This window comes from Cynocephalus volans, chromosome 4, assembly GCF_027409185.1.
Source record: "Cynocephalus volans isolate mCynVol1 chromosome 4, mCynVol1.pri, whole genome shotgun sequence".
NCBI lineage: Eukaryota > Metazoa > Chordata > Mammalia > Dermoptera > Cynocephalidae > Cynocephalus > Cynocephalus volans.
The window spans coordinates 96,202,659-96,220,552 of NC_084463.1; the positions used below are offsets into that span (position 1 = coordinate 96,202,659).

Here is a 17,894-nt window from a genome sequence, read left to right on the forward strand (position 1 = left end):
AATTCACAAGGCTAGTCAAATCACCAAGCTGCAGAAGAGAAGGAGGAAAAACCTATTCATTTATGTTGGCCACAAGTGTTGCTTTTGTCTCTGGGTAGGAAGCTTCCTGCTGTTTTATTCAGTTGTGTGATTTTGTATGTATGCTTGTGGGCCTTCCCATGGCATGGGTTCTTTTCATCAGCTGGAGATAGAAATAATATTCCTGCCAAGAAATATGTTACTTGCTCAGCCTTTCCTTACTGGGCCCATTATGGAATCTGACTAGGGCTATGGCTTCTTGGCTGCCTGTGGCTGTTCTGCTTAACTGGTGCCCTCACCATGCCAGCCTGATCAGTGTCAGCAAGGACATGTCCTCTGAATGTCCTCCTGGTCACTTACTGAGCCTGCTGTTTAAGCACCATGAGTCACTGCAGGACCTGCACAGGGATCTCAGTATTGTTGCTACAGTAGGTTGGACTTGCCTCCAGGTGTGAAAGTGGAGAAGCCTGTGCTGGGAGAGATGGATGCCTCAGCAGGAGAGAAGATACAGGCCTCAGAGTGAGGCTGACCTGGGTTTCAGATCCTGGCTCTGCCACTCCTGGATACTTGGCTCTGGGCAAGTGGCTTAACATAGTGAGTCATGTAAATGTCTGTCAACCCCTCTAAACTGAGTCCTCCAGGGAAGCACCACACCTTACTCATTCTAGCACTTTAGTAGTTGCTCAGGATGTATTTGCATATATATTGCCTTGAAGAGTAAAGAAATAGAAAGTAAGTAGGAGGGAGGGGGGCAAATGGATACATTATTTTACTTAATTTTATGCTAAAGATTTTGAGTCCAGAGAGGTTAAAACACCTGCTAAAAATCACATTACAGGTTAACAGCAGAAGCAGGAGTAGAAAGCTTCCAGGCCATTGTTTATATATCTGTCACCTTCAGTTAAATTACATACATTTTATAAGCAGGACCCATTCATTTCTCCAGTCCTATAATACCTTGGGCAGGACCTGGAATATAGTATTTGTTCTACTATTGGTTAGATAATGGAAACTTCCAAAATGATGCTGTAAAAATTCCTTTTACCTAACGTTTGCCTGAATTATTATGTTCCTGCTCCTCACTGATCTAGATTCAGAAGTAACAGCTATCTATCACGAAGGATCCCTAAACAGATTCCTACGTAAAATAAGCCAAAGTGACCAGTACAGAGACCTCAGATGCTTTTCTCATTAGACTATGTACTTGGTATTCCATGATCTCAATCTGGGCCAGTAGTGCAGTGCTTATTTGCACAGTTGGGATAAAGTGAAACCCATTACCAAGTTTGAGTTGCTGCTTTCTTTCTCCTCATCTGAGGAAGTGTGGTATAGTAGAAAGTACCCACAGTTTCAGTCCTGGCTTTACCTCCCACCAGCCTTGTGTGACCTCAGGGAAATGAGTAACCTTTGTGCAGGTGCCTTCAGATATAAACTGACAATAATAGTAACTATTTCATGAAAGCCGTTGAAAAGATTCACTAAAATAAAGCCCCTAGCCCAGGTGCAGTACTTTGGTGATCAGTGAATGGTGGGTTTTATAGCAGCAGCATGTCATAGTGAAAAGCACAAGCCTTGGAATTACACAGACCTGGACTGAAGTGCTGTTGTGTCCACTTTCTAGCTATGTGACCTTGGGAGAATTCCTTTACTTATCTGAGCTCCAGTTTCATCATCTGTGAGATTGGGGTTATAACGTCTATGTCACAGGGTTGCCATGAGAATTAAACAGGGAAAAAACAAGTACATGAACTCTCAACCTGGTACCTGCCACACAAAAACATCCTTGCTAATTACGTGGTGGTGGTGGTGGTGGTGGTGGTGGTGGTGGTGGTGATGATGATGATGATGATTGTAACAAACAACAATGATGTTACAAAGAGCTTCCAGGTGCTGTCCGGTTAGCTCAGTTGGTTAGAGCATGAGAGCATGGTGCTAATGACACCAAGGTCCTGGGTTCTACCCCCCCACCCCAAAAAAAGCATCCATTTCCTTAATTGGAAGTGAAACTTGAAAGTAACCTGCTGTCCAGGAAAGTCCAGCAACCCCCAAAGAGGAGCCAGGTTTAGATTGTAGAATCATTATTTGAGGAAGGGAAAAGGCAGCATTCTTGCCAGCCAGCTGTCAGCCAAGATCCTTGTTAGAGAGGAATCCAAGGCACTTCTCCAGAGAGTGGAGTTTCTGATGGGCAGGCAGACATGACTTGGTGTCTATGTATAATAATAATAAGGCCTGTTCCTGACAGATAAAACCCCATATCTTCCTGCACCCCATAAGCTGTACTGCAACTTGTATAGTTTGTCTGGGATTCCATTTAGCCTCCAAGAAGCAGGCTGTCACCCAGAGACCCAACAGCATTTCTGAGACCAGCGAGGAAAGGCAGTCCTCAGAGGTGTAGCTCCTTTGCTCTGCAGATTCCCAGCTATGTGTCAGGCTCAGAGAGCCTCAGGTAGGAGGCATGCAGGGACCTAAGCTGCCAGGACCATGGAAGGGAGAGGAATTCAAGGCCAGAGCTTGGAACTAACTGGACCACCCTGCAGTGGTGGAAGCAAACAAGCCAGTCCTCATTGCCGGGACTCTCCCCAGAACCCATTTCCTCAGCAGCCTGACCCCATGCCTGGGATGAGAAAGCAGAATGTTTTCTAGAGCAACACGGAACACCAGGAGTTCCGCGGGGGCACCCCATGCTTCTGTGCGGCACCCCAGCTGGTGCCAGAGGTACAGAGAAGGGGTAGCCCTGAGGGGAGGATGGGCAGGAGCTCCCTAGGGTGTGAGGGCCCCAGCCAAACAGTGGGCACTGGGCTGGGTTCCAGGGGGGAAAGCACAGAGCTCAACCAGAATGGAGACGGGAGCACTGCCAGATGGACTTAGAGTGAGGAAGGCCTCCCTCAGGGACCCCGTGTGGTTCATCTGTGTTCCCAGAGCCCAGCACAGTGCCTGGCGCAGTGTTTAGTACAGGTTTAGTGAATACAACAGTAGCTGTCTCTGACATTCTGCCACTGCTGTCCTCGGCTTCACATAAAGTGATGGAGTTTGAATAACCTCTGCTGATCTGAAGTAGGAGGAACATGGCAGGCATGGGAACCACCATCACCAGATGAGGTGGCTTGAGTATCGTCTTTCTCTCGTGGCCTGGGTGCCTGGGCCTCCTCTGCCTAGTGGAACACCTGTTCCTCAGCCAGAGTCATGGGGAGAGTACAAGGAAGGGTGCCCGCCATTGACACTGGAGCGGGAGAGGAGGAGCCACTGGAGTCTGTCGGTAGAAGAAGGATCTCCAACTGGATTGTCCGTACAAAGAGGACAAATAACAAGATGCAGACTGTGGAGCTTGGGATTGGAGAGCTGAAAAAGGGAAGGCCACATGAAACATTGCCTGGAAGAACACTCAAGGCCAAGCTATCCCCACTGTTGGTTGTGTCTGTTCTCTTGGGAAGGGCTGGATGTGGGGCAGATATCAACTCATGAATAGTTGCGGGTTGCCAGTACTAGACAGGTTAGCAGATTGCAGGAGAGGTTCTGACAAAAGAACCACACCCAAGTTATTTGAATATAGGTTCAGAATATGCTTGAGGACACTTTATTGGTCTGAGAAATACAGTGATATTGTTAAATCTTGCTGGGCTCCTCTAAGCCCAGTAGTTATGAGCTCACTCAGGCAAGTAGATGGGTGTAGACAGGGAGCTGCAAGGTTCAGTGGACAGGAGACACTATCCAAAGAGAGAAGCCTCAAAGAGCTGGGGGACTTTAGAAAAAGGAAGAATGGGTGACCAAAGCATTTGTCTCAAAGAAGGCAGAGGATCATATCCTGTAGAGAGGGTCAGATCCTATGAGGAGAAACTTAGGGCCAGAGCTGCCCAAAACACACAAGCTCCCACTGCTCAACATGGACCAGCACCTACTCTTCATTGGGCTTAGAAGAAGAATATACACATCTTACCCATTACTTTGGGGCCTTTTTGTGGGTCCCATGCCTTATTCATCATTGAACTCCTAGTGCCTAGCAGGGGGGTTGGCACAGAGTGAACCACAGTGAATGATAGAATGTGTCAATGAATCAGTCACTCTGTCCCTGCTGAGTGCCTGCAGAGAAAGAGACAGTGTTCTCCGAGCATTCAAAGGCAGGACCATCTCCCCACAGCAAGCCTGCCTCACAGCCCACACCATGCGAGCCGCCTCTGACGTGGCACAGCAGGCTCGAGGTGACAACAGTGAATGTTTGTTGAATGAACTCATGGATGGATGAACGAATGAAGACTTCTGGAAGGAGGTGGCTTTTGACCTGCCTGAGACAAAGATTTCAGTCCAGGAAGGGTTAGCCATTAGACCATCATTTTTCAAGCTGCAGGTCACAACAACCCATTAGTGCATTATAAAATCAATCTAGTGGGTAAAAAAACTATTCTTTTTTTTAAGAGAAGCAAATTTACATGGAATGGAGTAGAATGGAAAAATATCAGTACAACACTGTACAAAGAACATGTATTTCATGAGACTTGTTTCAGTTATGTGTGTGTGCATGTGTGTACTACTGGAAAAGCTGTATTGCTCAATGTGCTTTTCAGTCTAACAGGGTTTAAAAACGCATCCTAGACTGAGGAACTAGCAGGAGCAATGGCATGATTTTCCAGGACAATCAGAGAATGGAGAGAATATTAATGTGACTAGAGAATGATTATGGCGATATTATTTTCTAAATCGAAATTCAGGAGACATGCTCTAACATTTGAAATCAAGATGGGCTTAGGACATCTGGGGTACATGATCCTGCAAAGGGAGTATGTGAGAAAAGAAAGAACATAGGGGAATATGAAGCCAGAAATGGTTTAGGTGCAGGAACTGAGAAAGATCTGATTCACCTGTTCACAAACCAAGTTAGAGCATTTCATTCATTTCATCTCAGTCAGGAGTTAATTCAGCTATAAACAGAAGTGAAACAACCTTGATGCCATGCAAGTCTTCAGAAATCCTTTCATACCCTTCATATAGGCACAAAGTTTCCCAATTTTGAAAGCAAGAGTTTGCAAGAGGAAAAAACAATGGAAAGGAGGGAGGAATGATCATGTCTGCAATATAATTTTTATCAGCCCACTGCAGATTCAAAGCCATATGCAAGACTCGGTGGCACAGCAGCTCCAGAGGGGCACCTGATGCCCACCCCCAGCCCACCCGGCCTCAGCGAGCCCCAGAGAGCCCTCTGAGAGGCCAAGCAACAGAGATCATCTAATGGACTTCAAATAAACACCAGCTTCCTGACAGCTGGCCTCTGAGCAAATTTATTATTGAATTATACTCCTGCGTTTTCAGAACAAGCTGAGCTGACAAGAGTACCCCATCAGTTTAAAAAAAAAAAAAAAAAAAAGGAAAGACAATGATAGATTACCTGATAGAAAATGGAAGAAGGTAAAGATCCAGCTTCCTCCAAAATGTCAGGCATTATATATTATTCATGTTGGTTTTTTAAAAATCCCTCCCCACACTGAAATGAATGTTTATGATGATAAAGCAACTAGGTGAATGCGATTCAGGATGCAGGCAGCGACTTCTCACATCATCCTGATGAGCAGCTAACAACTCCTCCTCTGCAACTTGATCATCCCTTTATTGATTTCAAAAACGAATTACAATCTCTGTTTGCTTTGCAGCTTAAGCCCGTCCCTGGTTGTCCATCACAGGAAGCATTAGCAGAGAATGCTGTGGTGAAGCAGAACACAGGGTGCAGAGGGAGAGGGCCTGGATTTGAGTCTTTGGGCAAGTGAGGCTCCATTTCCCCGTCTGTCATGTGGGGTTACTAATTCCCACTCTGCCATGTTGTTTGGAAGGTAAAACGAGGCGAGATACCCAAAAGCCCAATGGCTGGTACACAGCAGGCATTCAGTTATAATGCCTAACATTTACTGAGGATGTTCCATGTGTCAGGCATTATTTGAAATGTTTTATATGTTTTATACGTAGTAACACCTTTAAATCTCTCCCAGACCATATGACATAGGGACTGCATCAACCTTGCTTTACAGCTATGAAAACTGAGGCAGAGAGAAATTGAGTAACGTGGCCAAGGTCAAGGAGCTTGTAAGTAGCAGAGCCAGCATTGGAAGCCAAGCCTGAATGGCCCTAGTGCTCACATGCTGAGCCCCTGCTCTTCTCTGCCAAGTCTCTTGCATTCCCAGCTCAGTATCTACAGTTCAGGAATCTATACAGTGTCGTGCTGCTACAACCGTACAACCCCAGCTGGCCCTGACCTTCTCTCTAACTCTGTACATCACCATGAAAACCTAACATCTAGTAAGGCTTAGTCCTGAAGAGTGCTGGCCTCAGAGTCAGGTTTGAATCCCAGCCCCACTGTTTGCTAGCTGTGTGACTTTGGACAAGTCTCTTAATCTCTCTGTGCCTCCCGTCCCTCCTCTGTCATATGAGAATAACACTCTATACTTCATGGGGATGTTGTGAGGATTAGTATGATGTAAAACATTTAGGTGTCAGGGCAGTAAGCCTTCAGGAAGTGTTAGTGTCCATTATCACTAATAGCCGTGGTGTTGATATTAGCATTAGCAATAGCATTAGTATTCATGTAGGGTTTAGTGAAACTAGAGGGAGAACTGAGAAAACATGAGACTCTTAGCCTGAAGCATCGGTGTAGTTCTGTAATAGATGCAAATGTCCTAGCACCATAGGATAGCAGAGGTGAATGGATGTTTGAGATCATCAGCCCTTTGTGGTGGAAGTCCAAAGAGAGCCCTGGGCTCAGCAAGTAAGTAGCTGGGCCTGAGCCTGGAAAACCTGAGTCCTAAGTGAGGGCTCTTGTATCTCAAACTATAATTCTGCTGTTAGTATGTCAGAGAATATCTGTATTTCCATCCAACACTGTTAAATTTAAGCAATAGGAAGTTAAAATATTTGGAGAGCCATGCTTCACATCACTGATATTGTCCTCAATGGAGAATATCCAATGGAGAATGAGTCCAGGGTCAGGACTTACAAACACCTCTGCAGTGAGTCTAATTGGCCTCCAGTCAGATCCCAGAGGCATCAGGAGTTGGCTTCAAGTGCCGCCCACAGTGAGGGGCTTGATGTGGAGAGATCCGACCTCTTCACAGTATTTTGGCAGAGGAGAGGGATCTGGCCCCACATGCCTCCCCTGTCTCTGCCTCCTTCCCCACCACAGTGGAGGCCACATCAGTGCCCACTGTGGCCCTCTAGAAGCAATCCCAATCTGAGGAGAGGGGCTCAGAGCAAGCCCAGCTGCTCAGCCTCAAGTCCTTCTGACTGTTTCTCTGTCTGCCAAATGGGTTTCTGCCTTGTCCCTGAATCCCAACCTCGTTTTCTATGCCTGATTTCCTGGTATGAGCAGCCTGGTGCCCCTGCACCCGAAGACTCGAGCCTTGCTCTCTCTCACCAAGCTCCCACCCCTGCCACATTTGGGTCTAGAGTTCCATCCCTGCTTTGCCTGGGGACCTGGGCATTATTACCTGATGACATATGGGACATTCACATCCAGCTGCCCCTGGGATTCCTTCATCAAGCCTGTCTCCCTGTCAGATTCTCCTCCATTGTCTCTTGAATTAGTGTTTCCCTTAAATGCCACCTGTGTACTGCTGTACATCTCAGATCCAACCTGCTGAGCTGGACCTTCTGTTTCCTTAGCTGCGTCTTAGCCCGGCATCAGCCCCTACCCCAGGACATGGGTCTAATTGTAGTCCATCTTAGTCTCCCCTTTCCTGCTGAAGCAGGACCTGTCCTGTGTCATGACAGAAAGGCAAGACACATAATCGTGGGACGAACTTGTCTACCAAGAGACTATGTATGGAGTTACATTTTAGCAGAATGCCTTGAATTTTTCTAATAGCACAGACCATCTCCTGGGAAGTCTTCTTAGAAACAGGGCTCTGGCTACCTAGCATCAAGAACAACCTATCTAGACATGTACCACACATCCCCCATCCCCAGGCACAATGACAGTGCTTCCCAACAATGTCCCCAGACTTGGCCAGCCTGGTTACCCGGGGGCAAGAGCCTTGCTCTCTGCTGACCAGACTCTCTCAATCCTGCTTCTTCCTCTCCACCATCAGCAGGCTCAGTTCCCTGGAATCATACAGTTATGAACAGTCTAGGGCTCTGTTCTTGTGTACACCTTTGTCAGACAGCAGAATATATTCCAGGAGATTCCTACGGGAAAGGACTCAGCCCAAAGCGTCAGCATTCATCAGGGACATTGCCCGTAGGCTTAGGTGACTGAAGCTGTAGTCTGGGAGCCCATGCTCCCTGACTGTCTGAAGGAGCTTGACAGCCACAGAAAGCTACAAGGCCACAGAGCAGTGGCTTCCAGCTCTGTACAAGGCACAGCCAAAGATCCCTGAAGACAGTAATAGTTGCTGGGCCATCTTGGCGCTAGATGGCCGTGGGTGGTGACCCAGCCTCAGTGGGTGATGGAGGGGAAGCTCCACCCCATCTCCAGAGATCACTTGGCTCACCTGTAAATGGGGAGTTTGGACCCAGTCACTCTGAAGACCCCTGCAGCTTAAACGTTAAACTCCTCATATCCATCTGAAGGAGTCTGATTTCTTCTTCCCTCACCTAAAACATACACAAATGGTCTGAGGGGAAAAGCAAAGGAGGAGCTTTGAAATAAGTTATAAGAATGAAGCACAACAAAAAGTTGGCTTTTGAATTTAATAATATGGAGCATATTAGAGCTTATTTTTCATAAAAAATAAATCACACCATTGTAACTCTAGTGCAGTGCGGTCATCCCAAGATAGATACCCAAGGTGGTCCGTGAGGTTCAGAAAGAAAGTATTAAAACTTCTAACTATATTTACTTTTATCTTAAAAAATAAGAAAGCAAGAATGTTTTATTCCTGTGGAATATTGGATTTTCCCAGGTTTGCTGCTTTGATCCCTTGGTTACGTGTCTGAGCCAGCACACAAGTCATTCTGAGGAAGATCGGGATCCACTCCTTAGAAAGAGGGACAGTGGACCCGTACTGGCTTATTGTAGTATATTACACCGTAATTGTGTGTGTGTGTAAATCTAGCCTTAACCAGACTTACTCATAAAATGGTCAAGTGGCTTAAAAAGATTCCTGCAAAATAAGTACAAATGGAAGATAATCCTAACAGAGCAAGTACAAGCAAAGAAAATGACAGACTGATAGTTCTCCTGTTCCTAGTACAGTCTTTCTCAACCTCACTGTGAGGTGCAAACAGCCATGATCATGCTTATCATAACAAAAGCTAACCCAGAGATCCAAAATGATCAAAAAGGCTGTTTGAAACATGAAGTCTTATCCGTCAAACTTTGTACCAAATATATACTATGCTTTCCAATATTGTTTATAAATTGTATACAATTTATAAACAAATATAGATACACAAAAGGAGTCTGCTCAAAAATGTTTACAGAAAGGGAGTGCAATCAAAAAAGAGTTTCAAGAGCCCCGCTCTAATGACTGATTTTGGAGGCATCTAAGACAAATTGAGATTCTCGGTTAGTTAGGTACATACCTAGTTAGGTCAGACAGTAATTTGAGAGGGGACGTGACTTTTCCAAGTTCTCATGAATATTAATTGCTGAGTCCTGTGTTTGAATCCTGGCTACCCAGCAACTCTTTGCAAGAATGGGCAAATCTGCTTCCTGTTTGGACTTTATTTTCTCACCTATATCATAAGAAGTTTGAAAGAAATGATCTGGAAGGTCTCTTCTGACTCTAACATTTCATGATTAGGGGGTTCCCAAGAATAAGTATGTAGGTGAAAGATGCACCAGGCTGAAAAAGCTGGTTAAGGAAACTGAGGCAGAGCATCAAATAGAAGACTAAGCAGAGAGCACTGCAAATCAGTCTTTGTGACCAGGCTGGAAGAATGCTTTTGGAAGCTGCAAAGAGGACAGTGTCAGGCTCTGACTGGAAACCCCTTCAGTGGTGGTAATTCCACAGGCTGTGAAGTGAGGCTTCTCATTTGGGCCTGGGTAATGTTCTTACAGGACTTTGGATGGATTGTAGTAGATGCTGAAAAGATCCTCGTTCGATCAGCAGGAGTTAGCAGAAAACAGTTTAAGTGTTTGTATAAATCGGGCATAGAAATCTAATGCATAGGAGTGATTTACATAACCAACAATGGCATAGAGCAGCAAATACTTTAAAGCAGAGAAAGTTATTCTTTGCCACTTAGATCCCAAATGATTATTCCAATCTCCTAAATACCACCATAAGTAGCAGTTTTTATTTAATAACAAAAAAAGAGCCGCAGTTTTCCTCCCTTCACCTTCCTTTATCTGCATGTACAATAAACATTGAGTAATAAATCTAACTTAATTTTTGGCATTCTTTTTTTTAAAGTCTTCCAAACAAGAGGTGGTACAGAAGCCAAGTGAGTCTTCCAGGGGAAGGGACCCGAGCCCAGGGAGGCAGCTGGGGCTGGCCAACCGGAAAGGCCCAGTCCTTCCAGCCCTAGGTTCTCTAACCATATCCCTGTCAGGGTCAAGTAACTCAAAGTTCTCTGGCATCACCCTCACCTTAAGTAACAGAAGCACATCAACTCACTTACTCCAGGCCCAACTTACTCTGTGCCCTGCGTTCAGATTCCAGGGAAAACACCTGTTTTGGAAGAGGTTTTCTTTCGCCCACTCAGAAGTGAGCATTACTCATGCTCAATGCTGGGAATACAGCAGTGAGGGAGATGTGGTTGGTCACTGTCTTCAAGGAGCTCATGGTCTGCTGGGGGAAAAAGGTTGTCCCGATGGTGTGACAGTACTCAGAGTTAATACAGAGGTAGCCCAAAGGGGCAGGAGTGGTGGATACCACTTGGCAAGTGTTCCAGCTGGGTCCTGAGGGTAAGCAAGCAGTGTTCAGGTGAACAGGATAGGGGGAAGGTTCCAGATAGAGGGAACAAATGAGAGATAAGTATAAGCAATGTATGAGCTCCATTAAGATTCTGAAGCCATGTATAGTAGGACTACTTGAGCTGGGTTGGGTAGACCAGATGAAAACAATTATAAATTATTAAACATATGTTGGATTCTGTTTTATACCAGGCTGGGGAAAACTTCAGCCTGAATTTGGCAGTTGATGGAATAGAGGTTTAGAGAGATCAGATGACATTCCAGGGTCACACAGTTAGTTACCAGAATCAGGAACTATGGCTCCCCACCCAATGCTCTTTCCACCATACGCTTCCCCTCTTCCCTGAGTGACTGTTCAGGTTGGCTTTTTATTCACTTGATTCTGTTTTGTGGTGTTTTGTCTGTCCCTCTCTTGACCCAAACCTTGCCGTTGTCCTCAGGAAGCAGTCAGGCAGATCTTTTCCCCTCCTCGGTGTCAGCAAGGACACTTCAGTCAGGCCCTGAGTGTGCAGTTGGACTCATGCCAGTATGTTTGACTCCCCCCTTGCCCTGGCAAGAGCACTCCCTCCTGGCAGAGTTTACCCATCCTAATTGCTTGTTTTGTACCCCAGCTGCCTGACATATGCCCAACCCGTGTGTCGACTCACTGGTGTCAGAGACAACTACGCAGGGCGTTTCAAGTTGGCTTTGGTGAGCTCTAACAAGCAACTGGAGACCGTAATTCATGCATTTGTATAACCCCAGCACCTAACACAGTGCCTGGCTCATAGTAGGTGCCTGATTTTTGGTTAAATTAAAGTGAATTTTAGTGACCGTGAGTACCTCCCACGGTGGTAGGAGTAAGGACGTGGAAGTAAGGAGGCCTAGCTTTGAGTGTCAGCTCAGCCAATTGAGTTCACTTCTGGTGACCTTGAGCAAGCCTTTTCTCTCTGAGTTTCAGTTGCTTGATCATTTTTCACTTAACAAACACTCGGGGAGCAAAATCTCATGCTTGCCCTAGCCACTGGAGATGTGTTCCTAGTCCTCTAGCTCACGTGCAGGCACTTGAGACAGCTGTGTAAATGTGAGTGATGTGATCATAGACAATCACAGTAATGGAGAGATGCTTGTAAGGTTTAGAGGAGCCCTGAGAAGGGGGTGATTAATTGTGTCAGAAGGAGTTGGTGACAGCCTTACTGAAGTGATGACAGCTTAGATGGGACTCTCAGGATCACTAGAAAATAACATCCCAAAACTCCATTATGCCAAGACAGTGGCCAAGGGAAAGCAAAACACATCAAATAGAGGACTGGTGATACGAGGATTGAATGAGCTAGCTGGGAAGTCAAGTTGGTGACAGTGATTTGCTCCCCATGTTAATGGTTTCTCACCAAGGCGGTCTTCCATTATGGAATTTCATATTCAAAGCAACAACTATTTCATAGCCCCAGCCCCAGCACTGAGCAAGTGCCTAACCCTTGGTGTGGGGGTCAGTGTTCCAGTGGTGTGCAGAAGCCGGCTCATACCAGCTCACCAGTTATTAAATGTTCAGGAATCCTGCAAGCTATTTAACACAGACATTATCAAAAATTAAATTATGTAAAATTCAATAAATGACATTAAAAACAAAAGTAATACTCAAAATGTATCACTTCATAATTATTTTACTGTATTTTACTGTTATCTTTCCTCCTGACGTTATCTACGACTATTGTATCTCTGTGCTGAAAATACTATATGATGGTGTCCTACTATGCATCTCTTCCCAACTCTGTGTTCTGTGGCATCTAGTTGGTAGCTTGAAATTGGCCACGATGGGAGTATTTACACCACAGAAATGGAAAAATGCTACAGATAAAGCTGTTTTTCTTTTCTTTTTGTTTTTCTTTTTTGAAAGTCAGTTGTTAAACATTTACCAGTACACCACTGGTGGTATCCATTAACTGTATGCACGCAGAAAGCAAGCTTTGGGAAGCCCAGCACTAACATCTTTTCAAACCTCCTGGACAAAAGTTTATGGCACAAGACACATATCAGAGGCCTCCACAGGGCCAACTTCCCCATCTCCTTTGTTCCAAGCTTTATGTTAAACCAGGCTTTCTTGACAACTGAAAATCATGGTCAAACAGAAGGGGAATAGAAGTGTTTTTCTCCAGGACTTAATTCCTGAGCCAAATGCCTGCTTTGGCAAGAGGCCTCAATGGCTTACAGGGATATAGGGAGTCAACTTAATCTTCTGCGGAATCCAAAAGCAATCCACAAGCCTGGGCTAAAATTACATCTGCTCTGGCTTGCCGAATTGGAGGCTACATGATAGCCAAATGGTGCTGATTTAATGTTTCCCTCTTACACCAGGAAATCCCCACTGAGAGATAAATCAGAGGAGGTTGGCCTGCATCTGTACAAGAGGAGCCATCAGGGCAGCCCCAAAAGGAACCATCCCCAGTGGGCTGACAATTGTCTGGGCAGAATCTGAGGGTACATGTGTCGGAAGGCTGGAGAGTAGCCAGCATCAGGAGATGAGATCAGTTAGCAATTCTCTGGAAGGACAAAGTTCCAGCAATAAGAAACTTAATTGTCCTCCATTAAAGAAAGCATCTCTAAGTACCAGCTGAATACAATTGATGGAATAAATCTTCCCCATTAGCAGAGAGATAATTTCACATAAATATATTGGGAGACCTTCAGAGCAGGACTGAAAGTCTTTGCTGAGCCTCACCCGCTTAACTTGTTTGCCATGTAATTGCATTTAGACCAAGGGCCTCGGAAGGAAACCACTGACTGAATTAGCATTAACCAGATTGTGTATCGTGAGGTGAGGCGGGGTGGGGTGGGGGTGGGGAGCCTGGGGCACTGTGGGTAGTTCTTGCCTTCAGAAAGGACAAGCTGACACTAGTGAGACCAGCTGCCTACAAGCCTGGTGTTAATTGCTTTTCTCATCAAACAGAGAAAAGTTTATCACTCTAGGAAGGTAGAGATGTGGGTACTAATAAAGCAGGGACTGAATTTGAGATCTTTTTTATGAATGCCCATGGGCCTCTTCAGTATCTCTTTCCTAAGCCAGAAAAAAGCCTTCTGAACTGAGGTGAATGGAGAAAGTTATCTCAAAACCAGTGCCTACATTTTTGCCAGGTCACTGAGGGCTGTCTCCCCAGTGCCCTGATCCTTTAGGATGTTGACACCAGTTAGCACCTTCATTTCCACCCATTGCCAGAGGCAAACAGACTGGTCTGCAGTTAGACCCAGAGTTATGAGGCCCACATTCAAGATCGACTGTACTACCACCTTCCTGGGTGGTTTGGAAAAATAGTATAATCTCTCTGGACCCCAGTTTCCTCTTCTATAAAATGAGAGGGTTCCACTAAGTCAGTGATTTTCCATTGACTTTTCTAGAGACTAAGGCTCACAGGGTTGCCTCCCAAACCACCCTAAGGGGAACAGGGCCTCCACCTCTACTTCATCTAGAGCAGATCTTCTTTTTGTTTCCCACTTTGGGGTCCTTATAAAATGTCATCTGCTAAAAAAGTTTCTATTTCTGAAATATTTGAAAAGCCATCATTCTAGATGATCTCTGATTGTCCCATTTATTTGCTCAATCTACCATTTTTTTTAACAGTGACCTAGTACTTGGTAGGCATAGTCCAGGCACTGTGGAGAGAAAGAAAGAAACCCTGACTCTGCCCTCAAAGAGCTCATGATCTAGTGGAAAGGAGAAATATGTGCAGCTTGCTAGGATATCGAGGTGTTTGTGTCAGGTTTTGGAGGAGAAAGGAAATAGTTCTGATTAGGAGCATCAAGAAAGGCTCCAGGGAAGAGATGTCATTTGAAGGCAGGTCTTTAAGGATGAGAGCATTGCGAGAGGGGTACAGGAATGTCGACGTTTCGGCAGGTGGAAGAACATCACACAGACACAGAGGCTCTAAGCAACACTTGCCTGGCAAGTTTGGGAAAAGCAGAGGGTTTGTTGTCTAGAATATAGAGAGAGAGTGGGAAGGGGATATTGGGAGAGGTAATAGGTTCCAGAACCCACCCTAAGGGGATGTTTGCACCTGCCCTTCTCCCATCTCTAATGCTAGATGAGAGGAAGTATCTTCTATCCTGCTCACTATCTTGCATGTTCACTTCCAATGAGACTGTTAGTGACAGTAACAGCCATTGCCATTTATGGAGCTTACTCTGTACCAGGATGAAAAAACAGAGGCTCAAGAACTGTCACATACCTACACAAGTTCAGAGAGCTACAACGTGACAGAGCTGAGATTTGAACACTGGTCACCTAACTCCACATCCACACACATGACACACTATATTGCGCTCTGGGATCAGCCTTATCTCCTTATAGCATAATATGAGGGATCTTCAAGAAGTTCATAGAAAGATTTATATTATCTTGTAATTCAACTTTTCCACAAACTTTTTGAAGTACCCTCGTATAGTATCCTTAACAAATAACCTCTGGGTGAGATATCAGAAAACACTTCCCAATAGCAATTCTCTGGAGGACACTTTGATGCCTTAAATTGAGGTGATATTTTTTTTAAGTTATTGTTATCTTGAGTGAATACCTGAGCCTCTGAGTGCAAGATGTGTCTGAGTGACCAGCCTTCCCTCTCCTGACCTCCAGGGGTTCCTACCATTCAGGGCTCTGACCTTGAAAGGTACATCATGTTATTCTCTCTCCTCTTCCCACAGGCATGCATGTGTCATTCGTGGTCAAGTGATGACATCAGATGGGACCCCACTGGTTGGCGTGAACATCAGTTTCGTCAATAACCCTCTCTTTGGGTACACAATCAGCAGGCCAGATGGCAGGTAGGAGACCTTTTATGGGCCAGGAAGAGTGAAGGCCTTGCTCTCATGGTCTTGCTACATAGCTGCTGCTGGAGTGACAACATGGAAAGACGATGGGACTTGGATTCAGAGAGCCTGTGTTCACATGCCCAGCTCTACAACTCACTAGTTGTATGACCTTGTGTCTGACTCTAGCCTATGTCCCTTTCACTGTAGATTAAACAGTTTCTTCTCATTTGGTTCTCAGAGTAAGCACAGGTTACTTTATACATATTATCCTGCTCCATGATTTATGATATAAAATACTGTCATGTGGACCCTTCCTATAAGCCAGACAGCTCCAGAGATCTCAGCCATTCCTATTGTGTGGTTTTTATCCTGTAACTGCTTAAGTCTGTGGAAGCCATTTAGGTGATGACAGAATCTCATCAGAAGAATGAAGCAAAGCTTCCTTAATAGGCCTAGTTCTCCCATCTGTTAGCTGTGTCCTTGGATAAATCTTACCACTCTAAGCCTCAAGGTCTTCATCTGTTAAATGGCCCTAATACTTTCCATCTCACAAACTGGTCACGAGGATTAGATGACATGGCGGATGGAGAATCACCTGGCACATAGTAGGCGTTTAATAAATCTTAGTTCCCTGCCCCACTCTGACTCATTGCTGTATATTTCCAGCGCCTGGCACATAGTAAATATACAATAAATATTAGCTATTTGTTAAAATTACAAATTATTGAATGATGAGAAGGTAATGGTGACAGGACAGGCAAGAAGTATATTTTGGAGAAAAGGGAAGGAGAAAGAGGAAAGTGGAATATTTAGGCTGTCAGTGGTGACAAGTCCTCTATTTTTAATAAAATCAGGTGGTAGCAGTCCATCTGGCTAAGTGTGGGCCCATAAGGTTGATTTTCACTCTGTGCTGCAAATTATGCTCCAGACTGATTGATTTTAGCACCTCTTTAATCCAATATCAGATGTGAACATGTCCTGGCCGAGGTGATAATGAAGTCGAGGCTCATCTGTTTGTAGACATGTGTGCCTCTTAGACTGGGTTAGCAAGCTTGGCATGGGGAGCCCCTGCCCCCTCCTCTCATCCATGTGAGTGGGCTCAGCTGGAAGAGGATGGTGGCCAGTCCTCAGGGTTAAACTGTCCAGGCCAGGCCACTGCTTCCTGCCCTGCACACCTTCCCAGGAAGCAGCTCAGTGCAGACACCCACTACAGCATGAAGGAGTCCCTTTGTTATGCCTTTTCTTTACTGCTTTCCAGTCAGGGCTGTGTGTTTTATGGAAATGGCAGATGTGAGCATGCTAGGCAACAGGTATTCCAACTACATAACTGCCTGCTGTGAAAAAAACCATCAAAAAGGAGCCTTTGCAGACTGCTTTCTTTTTTTGCCATGCAACCTGCCAGTCAGTCATGTGAGATGGCGAATCATCAGTCCTTTTGCCCTGCTGTGCTTGATTAGGGTACGTTCATAAAACACACCAGAATCTTGCATATGTTTGGTGGCCCTTAGGGAAAGTTCACACTCTGGCACCTCTGGGCTTTGATTCCTCCTGTTTGTGCTACCCCTCCAATCTCTACTGCCTCTTGAGAGCATGGAGGTCCTGGGAGGGGAATATCAGCCACATTTCCTGCATCAGCCTCCTAAATGACATCATAGTAGTCAGAATTGCTGCAGCTTAGAGCCTGAGGTTCAGATCAGTTCTTACCAATACGTTATGGGGCTTAAATTTTCTTTCCAACTTAGACACTGTGTGGGAAAGTCATCACTTGTTCTCCTAGTGTTGGAAAGTCCCTGTTAGTTATGTATGAATAGGTAGCATCTTACCCATTTCCCTCCCCCTCTTCCTTGACTCACCTTATTTCTTACCACTCATACCTTAGGAGAAACCCTAAGTCTAGAAACATAGTCTGGAGAGAACAGTATGTGCAAGTGGACTGAAAATCCAAGCACCATGTCTAGCTCATTTTTGTATTCCTCACTTTCCATGCAGGCACCATGATGCTGGCTCCCCCACCCCCTGCACACACACACACACACACACACATACACACACACACACACACACACACACACACACGCTTAAATACCAGACTTCAAGTCTTAACAAGAGCTCATAAACAGAAAACAGTAGCAGAGAAGTTAGCTAAAGTGATCGTTTAAAAAGATTGAAAATAGAAGTCATGAAGAAAAACTAAAAGAAGAGCAGACAAGAGAAGCAGTTCAGGCTCATTGAATTGAGAATGAGGTTAACCAGAGCACGATGC

The 17,894-nt window shown here is 45.2% G+C and overlaps 1 protein-coding gene across 1 annotated transcript in view; it reads left to right on the plus strand.

The window, feature by feature from the left end:
* Window positions 1–17,894, plus strand: part of TENM4 (teneurin transmembrane protein 4) — a 403,492-nt gene that overhangs the window by 313,609 nt on the left and 71,989 nt on the right. The window contains 1 exon segment of the mRNA XM_063092724.1: window positions 15,524–15,643. Within this exon segment, the coding sequence (XP_062948794.1) occupies window positions 15,524–15,643 (120 nt within the window).